The 17,029-nt window shown below is 41.5% G+C and overlaps 4 protein-coding genes and 1 pseudogene across 7 annotated transcripts; 3 read left to right on the top strand and 2 right to left on the bottom strand.

Annotated features, from left to right (window-relative positions):
- The first annotated feature begins 1,645 nt into the window (after positions 1 to 1,645).
- Positions 1,646 to 2,835, top strand: LOC141815552 (uncharacterized; annotated as a pseudogene).
- A 1,728-nt stretch (positions 2,836 to 4,563) lies between these two features.
- Positions 4,564 to 6,791, top strand: LOC141815286 (uncharacterized). 2 transcript variants are annotated; one of them, XM_074703220.1, is made up of 2 exons: positions 4,564 to 6,455; positions 6,498 to 6,791. In XM_074703220.1, exons 1-2 carry the CDS (start codon positions 4,631 to 4,633, stop codon positions 6,635 to 6,637), a joined length of 1,965 nt encoding a protein of 654 aa, XP_074559321.1. In that variant the 5' UTR covers positions 4,564 to 4,630; the 3' UTR covers positions 6,638 to 6,791. The 2 variants fall into 2 exon arrangements, with proteins under 2 accessions (XP_074559321.1, XP_074559320.1); XM_074703219.1 differs by having other exon boundaries at positions 4,564 to 6,791.
- A 2,063-nt stretch (positions 6,792 to 8,854) lies between these two features.
- On the top strand, positions 8,855 to 9,942 carry LOC141815524 (protein HAIKU1-like). The gene has a single exon (XM_074703470.1). The coding sequence runs from the start codon at positions 8,887 to 8,889 to the stop codon at positions 9,553 to 9,555; it is 669 nt and encodes a 222-aa protein (XP_074559571.1). The 5' UTR covers positions 8,855 to 8,886; the 3' UTR covers positions 9,556 to 9,942.
- Positions 9,943 to 10,471: 529 nt separating this feature from the next.
- Positions 10,472 to 13,845, bottom strand: LOC141814412 (DNA repair protein RAD51 homolog 3). 3 transcript variants are annotated; one of them, XM_074702377.1, is made up of 8 exons: positions 13,731 to 13,845; positions 13,019 to 13,141; positions 12,648 to 12,681; positions 12,498 to 12,568; positions 12,160 to 12,386; positions 11,567 to 11,698; positions 10,902 to 10,968; positions 10,472 to 10,768 (listed from the first exon to the last, which is right to left on the bottom strand). In XM_074702377.1, exons 2-8 carry the CDS (start codon positions 13,119 to 13,121, stop codon positions 10,593 to 10,595), a joined length of 810 nt encoding a protein of 269 aa, XP_074558478.1. In that variant the 5' UTR covers positions 13,122 to 13,141; positions 13,731 to 13,845; the 3' UTR covers positions 10,472 to 10,592. The 3 variants fall into 3 exon arrangements, with proteins under 3 accessions (XP_074558478.1, XP_074558475.1, XP_074558477.1); XM_074702374.1 differs by having other exon boundaries at positions 13,751 to 13,823; XM_074702376.1 differs by having other exon boundaries at positions 12,160 to 12,380; positions 13,751 to 13,823.
- Positions 13,846 to 14,316: 471 nt separating this feature from the next.
- Positions 14,317 to 16,755, bottom strand: LOC141814413 (putative membrane protein At4g09580). The gene is made up of 4 exons (XM_074702378.1): positions 16,475 to 16,755; positions 15,076 to 15,346; positions 14,768 to 14,938; positions 14,317 to 14,663 (listed from the first exon to the last, which is right to left on the bottom strand). Exons 1-4 carry the CDS (start codon positions 16,639 to 16,641, stop codon positions 14,526 to 14,528), a joined length of 747 nt encoding a protein of 248 aa, XP_074558479.1. The 5' UTR covers positions 16,642 to 16,755; the 3' UTR covers positions 14,317 to 14,525.
- Between the last annotated feature and the right edge of the window lie 274 nt (positions 16,756 to 17,029).

The following is a 17,029-nucleotide window of genomic DNA, read 5'->3' as shown; positions in this document are numbered from 1 at the left end:
CAATATCTCCACCCCAATTCAAACCCAACCATTTTCTATTAAAAAAAAACAATTCTCAATGCTTTCTCCTAAATTATTTATTTGCATATTTATGCTGAATTATTGCATCAACCTCCTCAATTTTACTTTCATTTTCCATTCTATTTTGTTTTTATGTTTTTTTTAAAAAATCCATAATACTACAAACTTTTAAAATTTGTCAAATTGTCTCGAGTGGCGATCTGTTCATTCATCTCGCTGCACACACGCTCACGTACGTCACGCTTTTGCTGTGCCGTTCTGCACGCACTGCAATTGAATGCCCGGATAGCCACGTTATCTGGCACATGGTGACGTATCGACCTGTCTGTTCCTCTGATATGCACAAAAATACACGTATAAGTTGATGGCTCATAGTCCTTTTGAGTCAGCTAAAATTTCACCACCCTTTTAATTTATTTATTTTTAAAGTTTTAGTGTATTATAAAAACACCCTTTGCAAATTTCATTTTTACTATAAGGGATGGATTTTGCATAAAGGATGGATTTACTTAAACATTTTTCTCAAATGATGATATTTTTTTACTAAAATCCATTTAAGGCATGATATTTTTAGTATCTTAATAATAATTCTATTATTGGTTAACTACTAAACTTCGCTGTTGAATTGCAACACATGGCATTCACGTGCGCCAACACATTTGATGCGCCGAACAATTCAATTATTAATAATGAGTAGTTAATTAAGGCTCAAGGCATCATGTGATGCAAAGATTTGACTACCAAACGGCACGTGCCATGAATAATATAATTGTCTCTAGTTTGTTTGAATAATGTTTCAGCCAAGTTAGTTGAGCTTGGTTTAATTAAGAGCTCGGAGGAGGTATTACAGCCAGTCCATGCATGCGTAATTCTCATTGAATTGGGATTGATTGAATCAAAAGGCCTTTTTATTTACGGTCAAAAAGTAAACATATCTGTTGAATATAGTGAGAACATGTATGCTACTTTTTTACGGGTTCAAGATGAACTTTTTAGACTTCAGCGCCGTTTCAGATTGATTTTGGATTTATTACTTTGACCTTAAAAGAGGATGTTGAATTTGGAAAGACGTAGTAGGAATTTGTTCAAAAGAGCATAAAAATTATTATTATTATTATTATTTTTGGTAAAAAAAATTCTTTGAGAAAGGTGCGGTTTGTAGTTTAGTATTTAGTTTGTTTTATACTTGTGATAACGATCGAACTAATTAAGGAGTGACTCGATATCATACTTCCACAGAATTTAAAGGAAATAATAATAATAATAAGAAAATAAAATACTTTTAGACGCACCTTTTTTTAATACGTGGCAAAGATGGCGTGGAGGACTTGGCAAACAGTGCGTGGCGTGGTCAGCTACGTCAACACCGTCCGCGTACGTCTCGTACGCTCGCGTGCTCATCATTTCGCCTTCGTCATCGTATAAGGCAATCTTGTCCGTCCGATTGGTGGGCCATCGCCGCATCGCGCCCAGCCGACGTTGGCCCACGCCGCCAGAGAACACGGAGCGGTGGAAACAGGCGCGGCCCCGGACGCCTGAGCTGATGTTTCCATGATGGCATAATCGTGAATAGTCTCAAGATCGAGGGCATTTTGTTTCTGCGTCCCACCTTCCTCTTGTGTGTATGAATACTGGTTCAACTGCTTACCAGAAACTTAGCCGTCGAGTGAGGAAGTGGATCTGGGCCATCTGGTAGCGGAGCGGAGCGGAGGGAGGATGAGAGGCGATCGGGGATCCGCTCCGGTGGAGGCGTTGCCGTGGTGGAGGGCGGATGAGGACGCTGAGGAGGAAGTTATAAAGATCGAGCCGGCGGAGAAGAAGGGGAAGGCGGTGGTGGTGGTGGTGGAGGAGGAGGAGGACAAGAGTGGGTGGAGGTGCTGGAAACACCCGATGCAGTCTCCCGGCGGAGTCTGCGCTGCTTGCCTCCGAGATCGCCTCCTGCGCCTCTGCCCTGACTGCGCGAGCCTCCGCCCGTGCGGCTGCTTCGCCTCCCCTTCCTCCTCCGCTTCCTCCTCCTCTGGATCCTCCAGATCTTGCCGATGGATCGCCGGAGAAGACGCAGGTTTGGGGCAGGTGGGGACCGTCTCCCGGCTCATCGCCAGAGAGCCGGCCTTTCAGCGGTCCCGATCGGTCGGGATCCCTCTCGTCCGGTCGCGATCAGTGGCGGCCGTTGCGGCGGAGGGCGACGATCCATCACCTACCTCGAGGGCGCGGGGCGGAGGAAGGGGATGGACCTTCTTCTGGCCGTTCTCAAGGTCGGCTGGGGAGGGCAAGAAGGATCCGCCGCCGCCAGGTATGTTCCGATCCAGGACGGTGGCGGTGGGGCGTTCTTCCATGCGCGGCTGGGGCGTTCCGGAAGAGGAGGCGAAGAGGAAGCCGGGGCGGAGGTGGAACTTTCCGAGCCCGATGAAGGTGTTCCGGCAGCTGAAGCAGCCGACCAAGATGGCGGCAGGACACGAACGATCGCCGGTGCGGCGAGGGTGAAGTACTAATTTCTCCATCTCTACCGCTTTCATCTTCGATCGGTTTATACAATTATTACGAGTTTACTACTATTTTTGCTTGTAATGTAACGGAATGCTGTTCGATTTCCGCAGTTTCGATCGTGGCTCATGTTTCCTCATTTTTGTGCATATTAATTGCTAAATTATAAATTTGTAATTAGATAAACGCAAATTATTATTATTTATTAGTCTAACTTATTTGCAATTTTTTATGGCCGAGGATAACGAACGAGGACCACGCCCCCAAGCGTGGAGATGCGTCATCCTTTGCACGTGCTCGTGTCATTATTGCTTACTCACGCTGTATATTTTATTTTGAAAAAAAAATCTGTATTTCAATTGGAATTGCGATGCAAAGAATTTTAAAATTTATACAAACAAACTAGATTACCAGACTTCCTAAGTAAAGCCCAACAGATAATGGGCCGAATGTAGTCCAATAAAGATGGCAAGGTTAGTGCACAAACATTTATAAGAGGAAGAAAATAAGCTAATAAGTTTGATTATGTGATTTTAAGCATAATGTTTACTCTCGAGCACCATTATAAAAAGTATTAAACTTTTGTCCATTTAGTCTCGACCAAATAACTCCGACCTAATGAGGTTGCTATGTTTAATATCTTGTGCCCCTATAAAAAATATTATCTTGAAAATCATTTGCAAAATACAAAAGAACTCAAATTAGTGTAGTCGAAATCAAAGGGAGCTAAGTTAGAATCAATAGATATAGTTTCTAGAATGGCATCCCCACTCAAGTTTGTAGGATTGACCTTTGGCTCTCATCTTTCTCTCTAGTGCAATCTCAGCTGTGCTTCCTCTGTCATGCACCATGATGTACAATCCACATATATATGTACATGAATATATAAATACTTTCTTCTTTCTTTATTTCTATCATTGATATCGAATCAAATTGTGCTCATCATCTTCCTTTTCCTCATTTTGGTCGCGCATGCATGGCGAAGCATTTCACATCAACCACCAAAGCAAATCTACATTATCAGCTGTTTCACCATGTGGCAGTGACTATATCCTTTTTCTTTTGATGCATTAATGGCACCAACATTCCAGAGAGAACAAATTAAATGTAAGGTCTGAAGAACATTAATCCACTGGAGCTCGTAATTTCAGAGAACAGTTTGTGTTTTATGTATATAATGTTGGGAGCTGCATGTCTAAAAACAATTTTAGCCGCATAAATACAGTGGAAAAAGGGATCCCTCCAGAAGATTCATGCGAAATCATATTCGTTTTATCGATTCTATCTATTGGAATCGAGATTACCTTCGATGCGAGCCCTTCGTAATTCTGATAGCAACTCTTGCCTTCAAAAGTTGATGGATGTCAACCCTTCTCGTCCCTTTTTATATCCAACCATAGAATATGAAGGATTTTTGACTCTTGAGAATTTCATGAAATTAATACCTTTAATAATCTTATACATGATCATACATGATGATCATGCAACCCTCTATGATGCTCATGCAACTCTTTTAATGATGAGGGAATTAATACCCTATTAATGCATGATGATCATGTAATCCTTTTAATGGATTCGATTTGACTTGAGTCCAATTAAATCTCACTCCATCAAATTGACATTAAGGACTGACACTAACAAATAAATATGCAAATAAATGGAAGTTGTGGCCACTTGTTGTCGTTGATGTGAATTCAACATTCCTTTTGTTGACAAAGCAGGACTAAAGCTTCTTCTTCTTTTCCTCTCTCAGCCCCACAAAGTCGCACGGTACACCCTATGAAGAACTCAAAGCCTTTGGTGCTTAGTGGGTTGTCTTCTCTCACTGCTCGTCAATAGTAGCTATGTTATTAAGGTTGCAGTTGTTGAGGAGTAAACGCCATTATCGAGATGTTTAGTTGGTTCATCATGAGGAGTTTGGAGATGAAAGCTCGAGGGGAAAGAAAAGGATGCATTACAGCAGGAACGCAGAAACTTTGAAGATTAGAAATGCAAGTGGGAAGAACACATATGCCAAAAGTAACATGGCCTGCTGGCTACAAGGTGATCGCCACTCTCCGGTCGATCCAGCTCTATAAATTCCGACCCAATTCCGCTGCTTTCGTTCATCCTCGCAACGCAAATAATGGCCACTTTTAGGTTTGTAATTCCGCTGTTCTTGCTTTTGCTCGGCATCGCCGAATGCTCTGCTTCTAGATTGCTCTTCTCAGAGCCGATTCCGTATGGCGCCGGTCACGGCATTGGTTCTGGCGCCGGCTATGGAGCCGGAGGCGCTGCGGCCGGAGCGGGAGGGTATGGCGGCGGAGGTGGTGGTGGTTCTGGTGCTGGTTATGGCTCCGGTGCGCAGTTCGTGCCGGGTTACGGCGCTGTAGGGGAAAAAGGCGCCGGCTTTGGCAGTGGTTATGGAAGCGGCGGCGGTGCTGGTTATGGTGCTGGCGGTGAGCATGGAGGTGGGCTTGGTGGTGGAGGCGGAGGCGGGTCTGGAGCCGGGTATGGGGGGGCCTCCGGCGGGGAGTATGGAGGTTTGGGAGGCCATGGAGGTGGGTATGGTACTGGCGGAGGGAGCGGCGGTGGCGTAGGTTATGGAGCTGGGAGTGAACATGGTGGTGGGTACGGCGGTGGTGGAGGGAGCGGTGCCGGCGCTGGTTACGGTGCCGGTGGTGCCAGTGGTTATGGTGCCGGAACTGGCAGTGGCGCTGGAGGCGGCGCTGGTTGTGGTGAGGGTGGTGCAGGAGGAGGCGGCGGCGGCAAGGGCGGTGGTGGCGGCAGTGCAATCGGAGAAGGGGGAGAGCACGGTGCAGGCTACGGAAGTGGTGTAGGAAGTGGGGCTGGTGGTGGATACGGTGCCGGAGGAGAGCATGGAGGTGCAGCCGGCGGAGGAGGAGGCGGCGGCCATGGAGGTGGCGGCGGGAGTGCAATCGGAGAAGGGGGAGAGCACGGTGCAGGGTACGGAAGTGGTGTAGGAAGTGGGGCTGGTGGTGGATACGGTGCTGGAGGAGAGCATGGAGGTGCGGCCGGTGGAGGCGCTGGCCATGGCGGCGGCGGCGGGAGCGCAATCGGAGAAGGGGGAGAGCACGGTGCAGGCTTTGGAAGTGGTGCAGGAAGTGGAGCTGGTGGTGGATACGGTGCCGGAGGAGAGCATGGAGGTGCAGCCGGCGGAGGAGGAGGAGGCGGCCATGGAGGTGGCGGCGGGAGTGCAATAGGAGAAGGGGGAGAGCACGGTGCAGGGTACGGAAGTGGTGTAGGAAGTGGGGCTGGTGGTGGATACGGTGCCGGAGGAGAGCATGGAGGTGCAACCGGCGGAGGAGGAGGCGGCGGCCATGGCGGTGGCGGCGGGAGTGCAATCGGAGAAGGGGGAGAGCACGGTGCAGGCTACGGAAGTGGTGCAGGAAGTGGGGCTGGTGGTGGATACGGTGCCGGAGGAGAGCATGGAGGTGCGGCCGGTGGAGGCGCTGGCCATGGCGGCGGCGGCGGGAGTGCAATCGGAGAAGGGGGAGAGCACGGTGCAGGCTACGGAAGTGGTGCAGGAAGTGGAGCTGGTGGTGGATACGGTGCCGGAGGAGAGCATGGAGGTGCGGCCGGTGGAGGAGGCGGAGGCGGCCATGGCGGCGGCGGCGGGAGTGCAATCGGAGAAGGGGGAGAGCACGGTGCAGGCTACGGAAGTGGCGCCGGGAGTGGGGCCGGTGGCGGATACGGTGCTGGTGGAGAGCACGGAGGTGGGATGGGAGGTGGCGGCGGAACCGGCGGCGGCGCTGGATACGGTGGCGCTGGTGGTTACGGCGGAGCAGGTGGTTATGGGAGCGGTGCTGGCGGTGGCTCGGGACTAGGAGGTGGCTATGGTGGCGCCGGAGGTTACGGTGGTGGCTCGGCCGGTGGTTCGGGAATAGGAGGCGGCTATGGAGGCGCAGGCGGTTACGGTGGGGGCGCTGGCGGTGGCTCTGGGATAGGAGGTGGCTACGGCGGTGCCGGTGGCTATGGAGGCAGCACAGGAGGTGGCTACGGCGGTGCTGGTGGCTATGGAGGCGGCATGGGCAGTGGCTCGGGAATCGGTGGAGGATATGGTGGAGCCGGCGGGTATGGCGGCGGTGGTTCTAGTGCTGGAAATGGCTACGGTGGAGGTTACAGTCCTTGAGTTGCGGGCTGAAGAAAAAAAATCGCCAAATTAATAAATGTAATAAATAATATAATTATCGCGTTAATATTCCATGGGAATTATCCCTCTAAATCTTTCAAGTTCATCTATCTGTATCTTTAAATCTTTAAGATATAATGAGTTAATTGAATTATGGACCTCTACAATTAACTAAAATATAATAAGTTTTGATCTATATGTACTATCAGTTTCGCCATTTTATCCAATAATAACATTGAATAACTTAAGAGGTTATTCATTTTGAAACTGCTACTCTGAGATCTCAATAAAAAAAAGGATTAATTTTCATTATTATACATCTTAATTTTAGTATTAAAAAGATATATCTATTTATGTGGTTAAATTTATTATTGGCTTTCAATGTTATAAAGAGATTGCTTGAAGCTGCATTTTGTAATGTCTCAACATTCAAATGCTATAGAAGAAAAAATCCTTGCCCTCCTGATCGAGTTGATATTCAAGTGGTAGAATTGCATCATTGAGCAAGGAGCAATTCGTGAGATTGATAGCCGTTGAAAATATCTTCTCATCTAAGAGGTCTTCATTTCATTTACATCTCATTAAGAAGCCAATGATAAAAAATACTTGGGATGAACGACATCACATTTGAATCAAGGAAAAACAAGGAATACTTTTGTCCTTATAAATTGCTGCAGTAGTAAAATATTTAGAGTGAGCTTGGATATCTGATTATTGAAAAAATAATTAAAAATTATTTATGAGAAAAAAATTAAAAAATGCTCTTTATTATAATTATTTTTAAATTTTTTATTTTTTAAGCATATTAAAATAGTATTTTATTTTTTTTAAAAAATATTTTTAAAAACTGTTATATAAAATAAAATTACTCTTACTTAATCAAAATTATTATAGAATATTATTATATACAAATATTTTTTTAACTTAGCCACAGTCATTTATAAAATTTAGTTAAACTTGCTTAATATTCACTATTATTATGATAATTTTATTAGAATTACTATAAATAAAGTTGTCATAATAGTATTAGAATGTTGATATTTGTAGGATGAAAAATAAGATGAGTTGGTGTGTTTTGATATTTTCTCTTGTTTGAAATTTTATCTACATTTTAAAATTTATGGGGAAAAAAATAAAAGGGCTTCCCAAATTATACAAATCTTTAAAAGAATGATTTTTTTTCAAAAATAGTCAAAAAGATGTCTCATTAGATATTTATTCTAAAAATACTCTTACTTTCAATACTATTATAACACTTACAACTAACTGACTACAACATATAACAGTTAATACAACACTATTATAGTATTATAACAAATATTAAGTAGCTACTACAATTATATATCGACTACTTAGTTAGCTATTACAACATTTCAAAATAATTTTGACTAATTTAAAATAATTTTGATAAAATTTAAATAATTATAATAAAGTTGATAAAGAATATTTTAATATAATAATATTCAAGATTTAAGATTTATGATTCAAAATTTTAAAATTTATAGTTTTAAGATTTAACTACAACTGTATAGCAACTACCTAAATAGCTGCTATAATTATTTTAAAATAATTTTAATTAATTTAAAATAATTTTGATAAAATTTAAATAATTTTACTCAATTTGATAAAAATTATTTTAATAAAATAGTACTTTATATATACTAATTTTGATTAAAAATAAAATATTTATTTTTCTATATTATAGAGTGACTATTATAACAATGCTAGAATTAATAAGGAGAATTTTGAATACAAAACATCTAGTAGGACCTTTTGACATCCTTTTCACTATTTATATAATTTGGGACGTTTATTTATTTTTAAATCAAAATTTTAAACTATTTTAAACGCCCTTAGCGTTCAAAACTTTGTCACTGATCTTCTAGTCTTTATCACCTTTTAAAAACGTTAGTGATTAATGGTTAGAGTGAGCGTAATAAATAACCATTTGAAAACAGAGGGATATTTTAATAAAATTTAAAATTTTAAGAATATTTTTGGGAAAAGAGGAGTTCTATGAGGTGAAATGAAAATTTCCCACCTTTCCTAAAATAGTACGTTATAACCTTCGGCGGCTTCCCAATTTACTCTTCGGCCGCCGCCCACTTCGCGCGGTCAACGCAACTACCAGTCACCTTCGTTCCTCGTCTCCGCCACATTTCCATTATAAAGAGAAGGCGAAACCGGCGGCACTCCGATTCCATCGCCGCCGCCAACACCTTTCCTTCAATCTCTGCAACAATCCATCCATGGATCCATCGCTCGGCATCAACAAGCAGAGCAAGCAAATCCGCAAGCCCTCGCCTCCTCCGCCGCAGCAGATATACAATATCAGCAAGAACGACTTCCGCGCCGTCGTCCAGCAGCTCACCGGTTCACCCTCCCGCGACCACCTCCGCCCCCAGCCACAGCCACAGCCTCAGCCGCGTCCTCCCAGCTCCCGCCTCTTCAAGATCCGCCCTCCCCCGCTCTCCCCCATCGCCCCTCCGCCGCACCCTAACCCCCGCGCTCCTGCCTGGGAGCCCTCCCCTGTCTCCGCCTACATGCGCTTCCTCGAGAGCTCCCTCCTCGGCCCCGCCTCCTCTTCTCGCCATCAGCCCCCGCCACCCTTTCCCTCTCCGCCATCCCTCGCACTGCTGTCGGCAAACTCGTTCCTTTCCCCTCGACCGACGTCGCTGCCTTCTCTCAGTGGATACCTGAATCTCTTATCTCCGAGGTCGCCGTATCCCTTGATTTCTCCAGGGTTCCAGTACCCTCCGCCGCTGGTCTTCTCTCCGTCGCCCCATCCGGAAACACTGGAACCTGGAACGGGGGGGCATGGCCTTCCGGCGCCGCCTTCTCCCGGGTTCTTCTTCTTCCCCCAGTCGCCCTCGGGCTTCTTACCAAGTCGGAGCCCTAGATGGAGGGATGAGTCATAGTGGGAACTTGTTCTGCTGTATTACCTTCTGCCAAGCATTTGGCGCTGCAAAAAACTCAATTTTTTCGTGTTTGGTCTGACCAATGACTTCATGGGAGCTGTTCTTTTCTGATTCACTCCGGAGACGCAGCCATGCACGTAAAGGGCCGGCCTGTTCTTCCGGGAGTTCCAGGAAGATAAAGAATAACTGAAACAGTAACAGGTGAAGTGTAGTATATTACTTTAGTTTCTCTAATCGTGGATTCTTAGCTATTTGATTCTTAATTCTCATGTTGATTGTGGAGCTCAAGTAGTATTTAGATTTTAGTAAAACAAATCATGTAAACAATCACTATAATGTATGCTCGTTTATCATAATATGATCAGTTAAGCGACTGATACTCGCCCTTAAAAGAAAAATGGTTGTTTTTGCGTTGAATTTATAGCGTATTTGATAATGTTGGTATTTTATAGAGTTCTGGTCAAATAGCTTTGTGGTAGAGTTGGTGACCAAGTCGCACTTGAATTCCTCAGGCCGTATCTCGATATATCATCATCCTCTTTATTCCGACAAGAGAATCAATTTCCATGAACTCACACCTAACGACAAACTAGACATAAGGATTTAATTTAGTTTTCTTTCATCCAAAAGAAAACTTGGATGCATTTGAAAGTAACATTTGTTCTCCAGTTTGTTAGGCGGTGCCTGCAAACTTTGACCAGTGATTTGGGTTTCTTATATTTCTGTCAGTATCAGTCTTTTTCCAGCTTGTTATGTTTCTATCTTGTACAAAAATTAATTAAGAAGTAACTTAGCTCCTTAATGCATATAGGGAAACAATTCAAATGTAACAAATGAGAGTAGTTGTATTGACACATGCTTCTCAAAATAGGTCCTTAATGCATTACAAGTACCACATTGTGGAAGCATTTCCAGGTATCTGAAAGAAACTCCTTGAGTTATCTTGTTTTTGACATCAGTTAAAATCCAATTTATAAAATATGAAACTGAACGAAACAACTCAAGTAGTTCATCTTCTCTTCGCATCATATCTGTCTCTACATCATCCTGACACGCTTGCAATTTGAAGTGACATTTCGAATACCTTTACTTGTAACCTGGAAGGGTGCGGAGGCTGATCGAAGAGATGGAGACTTATCGATATATGCGTGTCGTTCATTACCATTCCAGTATAGAATGATGCGATTGGTGCATGCATGAGACCAACTATCACCTGTTCCATAAAGACATACAAGATGAGAAAGAAGAAACATTGATGGACACGATGTAATATTTCTTCCATGATATAACAAAAACAAAATCAGCGTTTAATTGATTGATATGGGAAGGAGAGAATAGAAGTATACCAAGAGCAAGAGTTAACTGAAATGAGCCATCCGCAAACTTTGTTGTAACTTGATTCAGCAAAACAACCTGCTTAGGGTTAAAAGAGGATTCAGGTGTTTTGCAAAGACAATAGGAAAATAAGGAGAATAAAATTCAAAAATGGGGAAATGCATTTTTTGAGAAAATCCTAGCATTACTGTGCTTAATTCAAGATCCTAGCAGTGACGACATAACAAACCTAAGTAGCATGTCAAAATAACTTTATCAGGAGAAATTTGTGGCCTAGAAGTACAGTTGCCAACCAATATGTCTGTCTGCATTTTGATAACTCATGGAACATATGCATAGCAAGAGAATTAACCTTATATGATTTATTCAACACGGTCCCTTGAGCAAGTTGCATGAAACAACTATAATCAGACAGGTAAACTATTTTGACAACAAATATATGATGCAAGCTGGTTAACTTGGACAAGCACCAAACGGAAACCCTGGGATTATATATACCAAACAGAAGGTTAAGTATATATATCTAAGCCACAACTTATCATGCCAACTGCTTCCAATGTGAAACATCACGAAAAGAAAGTCGCATGAAATGCCTTCTTATGGTTGCACCATCACCAACTAGCTAACATAACTGAACTAATAGTTAAATGTGAGCTTGAAAAATGTAACTACTTACAGCCAAGTTATGCTTCTTTGCAAATCTCATCAGCTTCAATGACATCCCTCCAAGTACTCTAGTTCTCATAGCCAAATCATCAAAATCTCGACGAAAATGAAATGTGATGCTGTCCACAACAATTATCTTCACCTACCGAAGATTCATTGATTACACAGCCATAAAACAGAGAATTATATAAACAGGTCAAAGCATGTCATTGCAAATTTGTAAAAGAAATGTCACAGACTAACTAAGCTAGTACAGTTAGTTTGACCACATTAATCCAATATTTCTTTGCTCTATTTACTTTCATGTGTGATAATGCATTCACATAAAGCAAAATGAGTAAATTGTAGATGTGGATTATAAAGAAGGCCAAATAAATTATGCTATGTTGATGAGGAATAGACATTTAAGATCGAAGCATGAATTGTTATTGCTAATGTGGCTTTACTTTAAACAATGGTCTTTCGTGAATGAAAATAACTTTTGCTAATTGTTTTCAGTACAAGAAAACAAGCATCTTTATGAGAAAATATAGCAGCATGATAAATGGCGAAGGTAAAGAGTTTTTTTTTAAAGTAAATTGGGAATAATAGTATTCAATTTACATCTTTATGTTCTTCAAGAAATTTCTCCAAATAGTTAACAGCTGCAATTTGCTCAGTATAACTGCAGACGCGGAAGTAGAATATATTAGCCAGGAAGCTGTTAGGTTGCAATATGTCTGGGCACACTAAAGACTCCTTCTTCCTATGCTCAAAATTTTCAAATAAATCAGCAATACATCCTTCAATTATTTGGTGAGCGCGTTCAACCATGAAGCTGCCTTCTGTATCTGTCACCATCAAAAAATAATATCTATCCTACTGCTTAAGATAAAAAAAATCCATTTCAAAGTCAGTATAATATCAAAGAGTGTAAGCATCTTAGATTTGTTTGGTGTCACCTATGTAAACTGCCTTTCCACCAAGACCACCATATTGTACAGGAATTTGGACATTGACTGCTAGCTGAATCCTGTAAAATTCTGGTATAAAGTAATGTTGCTTATCCAAATCCTTCATATACTATTTGAAATTCAAATAGCTAGACGTACCCAAGTTGTGTTTTACCAATTCCTGGAATTCCTCCTGGAAAATACACAAGTCAATGAGAACTGAAATACATAGATGCATGCAACAACAGGAGGTCCAGAAGCAAGCTGGAAAATATGTTTTTTGCAAAATGTAAAGAAGCCAGGATGAAAACACCACACTAAAAGAATATAATAGAATAAGGCCTGGATAAATTGTAAGAGACATTGCATGAAGGAACACAGCCATGAATGGAAAATGTGCAGTATCTCTCCTAATCAATGGATCATGTGCTTTATATAAGTGCACATAGAAATAAAAAATAATGATCATTAAGTTTCACAGCATTATGCAAGCCTCAAGAAACAAATGTAATTGAACCAAAAAACCTGACCAATTTCAGTTACTGCTTTGCAATGTATTCCACCTCCAAGTATTGTATCAAGTTCCTCACAACCTGTAGTGATATGTCTCTGCATTTGCTCCTCTGAAAGCATATCCCAAGCCGTTTGGGCTCCTAAAAAGGAATAGATAAAAAGGAAAATAAGAAATACATGACATCGGGCTTGCACTAATATATAAATACAAAAAGATAAAAACATCCCTTGAACCCTACATTCAACATATGCACCACAACCACAAGATAACAACAGCAAGGAGGAAAAGTCCATGTCTCCTTGTGTGTCCGAACCACTAAAAACTGATGCTGGGGAATGTACTAACACTCTTCTTTTCACATGTTAACAAAGAGGAGATACCAAAGTCCAGTGCAATAACACATAATAGCTTTATCTGTGAACACGATTTGAAAATTAGCATCACTGCAAGTTACAAAGAGTGTTTCCAGACCTCAGGGTGAACCTCAACTCCAAATGACTTCGCTAAGGCATAAGCAACATCAAATCAAAGATAAAAGTATTCGATGTGCGAAACTATCACGCACACCGGATGCTACAGAGTTCCTCTCGCAAAGACTGACTCTTCTCGACGGAAACTGTCTAGGGTTACGCCCTCATGTAAGAAGCCAAGACAGAAATTGATCATTTGCTAAAGTTTGGCGGAGAATTGCGAGAAACAAAAGAAGAAGAAGATGCAATGAGCATTACTAGGAACGATCGAGTGCTACCATCGAGAAGCGCATGACCGCTGGATCTACTGCTCTCTGCCATAGCGATCGAAGCAGACATCGGATGCCAACGCCGCCGGCACGACGAAGAGAGCGGAACTGCTTTCGGAATTCGGCATCGTCCAGAAGCGACGCAAGTTAATTGGGCCCTATGACCAGAGCCCAATTCCAATAGACCCAATCTCCATCACCGATTTAATTTAGATGAACAACTATTTTTTTAGAATAATTTCATATTTGCCCCTCCTTTACATCTTTTTTTTTTTTTTTTTTTTTTTTTTTTGACAAAAATAAAAGACGTTTTTTCCCCAAATCATCCATTTTAATTTTTTTAATAAAAAATAGGCCCCCATCTTATTATTCAACTTTATCAAATCATACATGTGTATCCGTTATGATTTTATAACGGTTACAATGCATATTTATTAGTATAAATTCACATTGTAACATTTACGAAATCGTAACTGCAATAACTGGAGCCTACAGCTGCTGCTACTGCTACCGCAAAACATTGGGGTAAGAACGCAATGAACGTGGACGATAAGCATATTCCAGAAATCATGCTCTACAAGTTAAGCTGCTTCTATTAAATAAAAGTTAAACACAACACATGAAGAAGAAATATTTACAACCAGTTTGCATCATCATACACTTGACAGTATTTACAAATCTTTGCATCTGTATCCCAAGAATTTGCATTTAAAGAAAAGAAAAGAAGTGTGTATCAGGGATCATCAAACTTCAGAAACTCGGTCCATGAGAGGTCAGTTCCTTACTATGCATTATCTACAGCTTGATTTCTGCTTATCAGGGTGGGGGTCACTGAAACAATCCCTATAAAGAATAGTGCTGCTATTGCTTGGAAATCGTAAAGGTCCGCTACCGATCGAAGCTCTCCGATAGCAATTCCAGCCTGATATACATGCAAAATGTAGGAAAGTTATATAGAAATGCAAGAAAAATGACAAAGGAATATCATGAGACTTTGGTGAAACAGTTGCAAGGTAGAAAGGATACCCTGACTGTGACATAAGCAGCCGGAATTAGCCCGATGATGGTAGCCAGGAAGAAGGTGTGATAAGGGACATCGACAATGGGCGAAGCGACATTGATGAAAGTATTTGGCAGTGTCGGAGTAACTCTGAGAAAAAGCATGTAATTTAACAGCTTCTCTCTTCTTCTAGCCACCTAGAAAACCAGTGTTATTGCTACATCAGCAAACCAAATCTCAAAGAAGAATAGATCTTGATTTAACTTATAAGTTTGATGATTAGACAATGATCACATCGTGTTCAAATGAAATAGTGTTGATAGCAAAGAAGCACCTGTTTTTGAAAGAAACTTAGCTTGTCTGGCCACAACAAGAAGACCAAGGGCCGTCCTATTAAATATGACAGGAAATAGCATGAGGATGCACCAGCTGTTGCCGCAAAGACAACCAGGGCTACACCGTGCACGACTCCAAAGAGTGCACCGGCCAGAAGGGACATAAAAATTGTCCCTGGAATCATGAAAGTTTGCATAAAAATGTAGACTATGCAGTAGCCCACTAGAACCTGTATGGTGTAGTCACTTGTGTAACTCTCAAGATTGTCCCTACACCAAAGAGATTCAATAAGAGCATCAGAAAAGCTCGCACTTCTGTAAGTACTAAACCTGCACCGAGATGAAATTTACATGCAAAGGTGGCTTCAACTCAAACTTTTGGTAGTCTATTCTTCCCTAAACTTTCATTTACATCCTATGAAAGAGTGAGGATTATATTTTAGTGAAATCTCATTGGTTGGCAGCTGCAAAGACTTGCCCCATTGCCTATCGTAAAGTGGTATAATTAAATTTGGGGGTGACACATTAAACAAATCATAGGTAGTGGAGTAGGAGCAAAGTCTTTAAATTCTACTATATTCTAGTGTTAGTATTGTTTCTTGTGTGTGTTTTTTTATTCCTGCTATAATAATACTTCACAATTATTATTCACACACAAGCACATTCATATTAATAAACTTGTATTTGTTTGTATTTAAGAGCGAGGTTTGAACGAACTGTGTTCATCGTCTATTCACCCCCTCTCCTAGCTGGACCATCAAGATCCATCACATACACACAGTCAGTAAATATAGCCAATATCATAGCAGCAAAATGTGCATTTACACTTGACTCACAAATATGAGAATATGCATCTCTGAGGCAAAATCTTAACCCTGAACATGAATCTATGGAAACTTTTACAATCAAAAAACATGTTTTAACAGCAATAACTCTTCACAATCTGAGAGGACAAGATCCATTATTTTGAACAGAATCGCTTAATATTCCACTAATGTTGGCAAATTAACATCACAATGAAACTCCCTTCTATGGTACTAAACCTTGAATCATAACCAAAACGTAGACATCCGAGGATATTAAAGAATATGATTCACAGCCTCTGGGGTTTTCGATCATTTGCAATAAATTCATAGGTTAAAACTGAAAACAACTAGACAAAGCGACAAGAATTCCAACAGAAGGTTTCTGTGATTCTAATACAAAAAGAAGGTTGATTTTTTTCCTCATCAAACATAAATATCCCCTAAAAATAACAAAATATGAACAGATGTAAATTCACCAACCAAAACCTAAACAGAAGATTTGGTTCTTGAGACACACCAAAAGAACATATATAAATCGATATCACTATTCCAGGAAAAGCCCCAATTTTGAGGCCAGATAAGGAAATCTCACCTCAAATCCTGGATATCTTCAAGCGTGCGGGGCAATTTGAGGAAGCTGTAGTCGGAGGACGGCATGGAAAAGTAGACGGCCGCCAAGCCCAATCCCAGGCTGGCCACGACGCCGACAGCCGCCGCCACCTCGCATCTCGACAAGGGAAATTTGGAATTCCGCCCCATCAATTTGAAGGTTTCGATGGGGAACGAAGAAGATGCAGAGGGGAGAGGGAGGAGGAGGAGGAGGAGGAAGAAGAAGATCAAATTAAGCAAACCCGATTTCACGCTATTCCCCTCTTCGATTCTCTCTCTCTCTCTCTCTCTCTCGGTTCCTTGTCATTTTAAATTATTGAGTTTTGTTGTATTTGATTCAAGTCCCTGTAATTTATGAATTTTTCAGTTCACACAAATCTATTCCCTTCTATAGTCTCATTTTAGTTATCAATGAAACACACATTAATATTGATTTGATTTTTAATATTTATGACAATATTAAATATCGCGAAATGCTAAAATTAGCTCCAGATATACAACAGTGCAGACACTCAACAAGATACTTAAATACTCATGA

The sequence above is a fragment of the Curcuma longa genome, chromosome 21 (assembly GCF_044706935.1).
Source record: "Curcuma longa cultivar G26 ecotype Majalengka, Jawa Barat chromosome 21, ITB_CL_G26_1.1, whole genome shotgun sequence".
NCBI classification, from domain to species: Eukaryota; Viridiplantae; Streptophyta; class Magnoliopsida; order Zingiberales; family Zingiberaceae; genus Curcuma; species Curcuma longa.
Note: the sequence above shows the minus strand (reverse complement) of the source record. Positions and strands in the feature narration are given on the sequence as shown.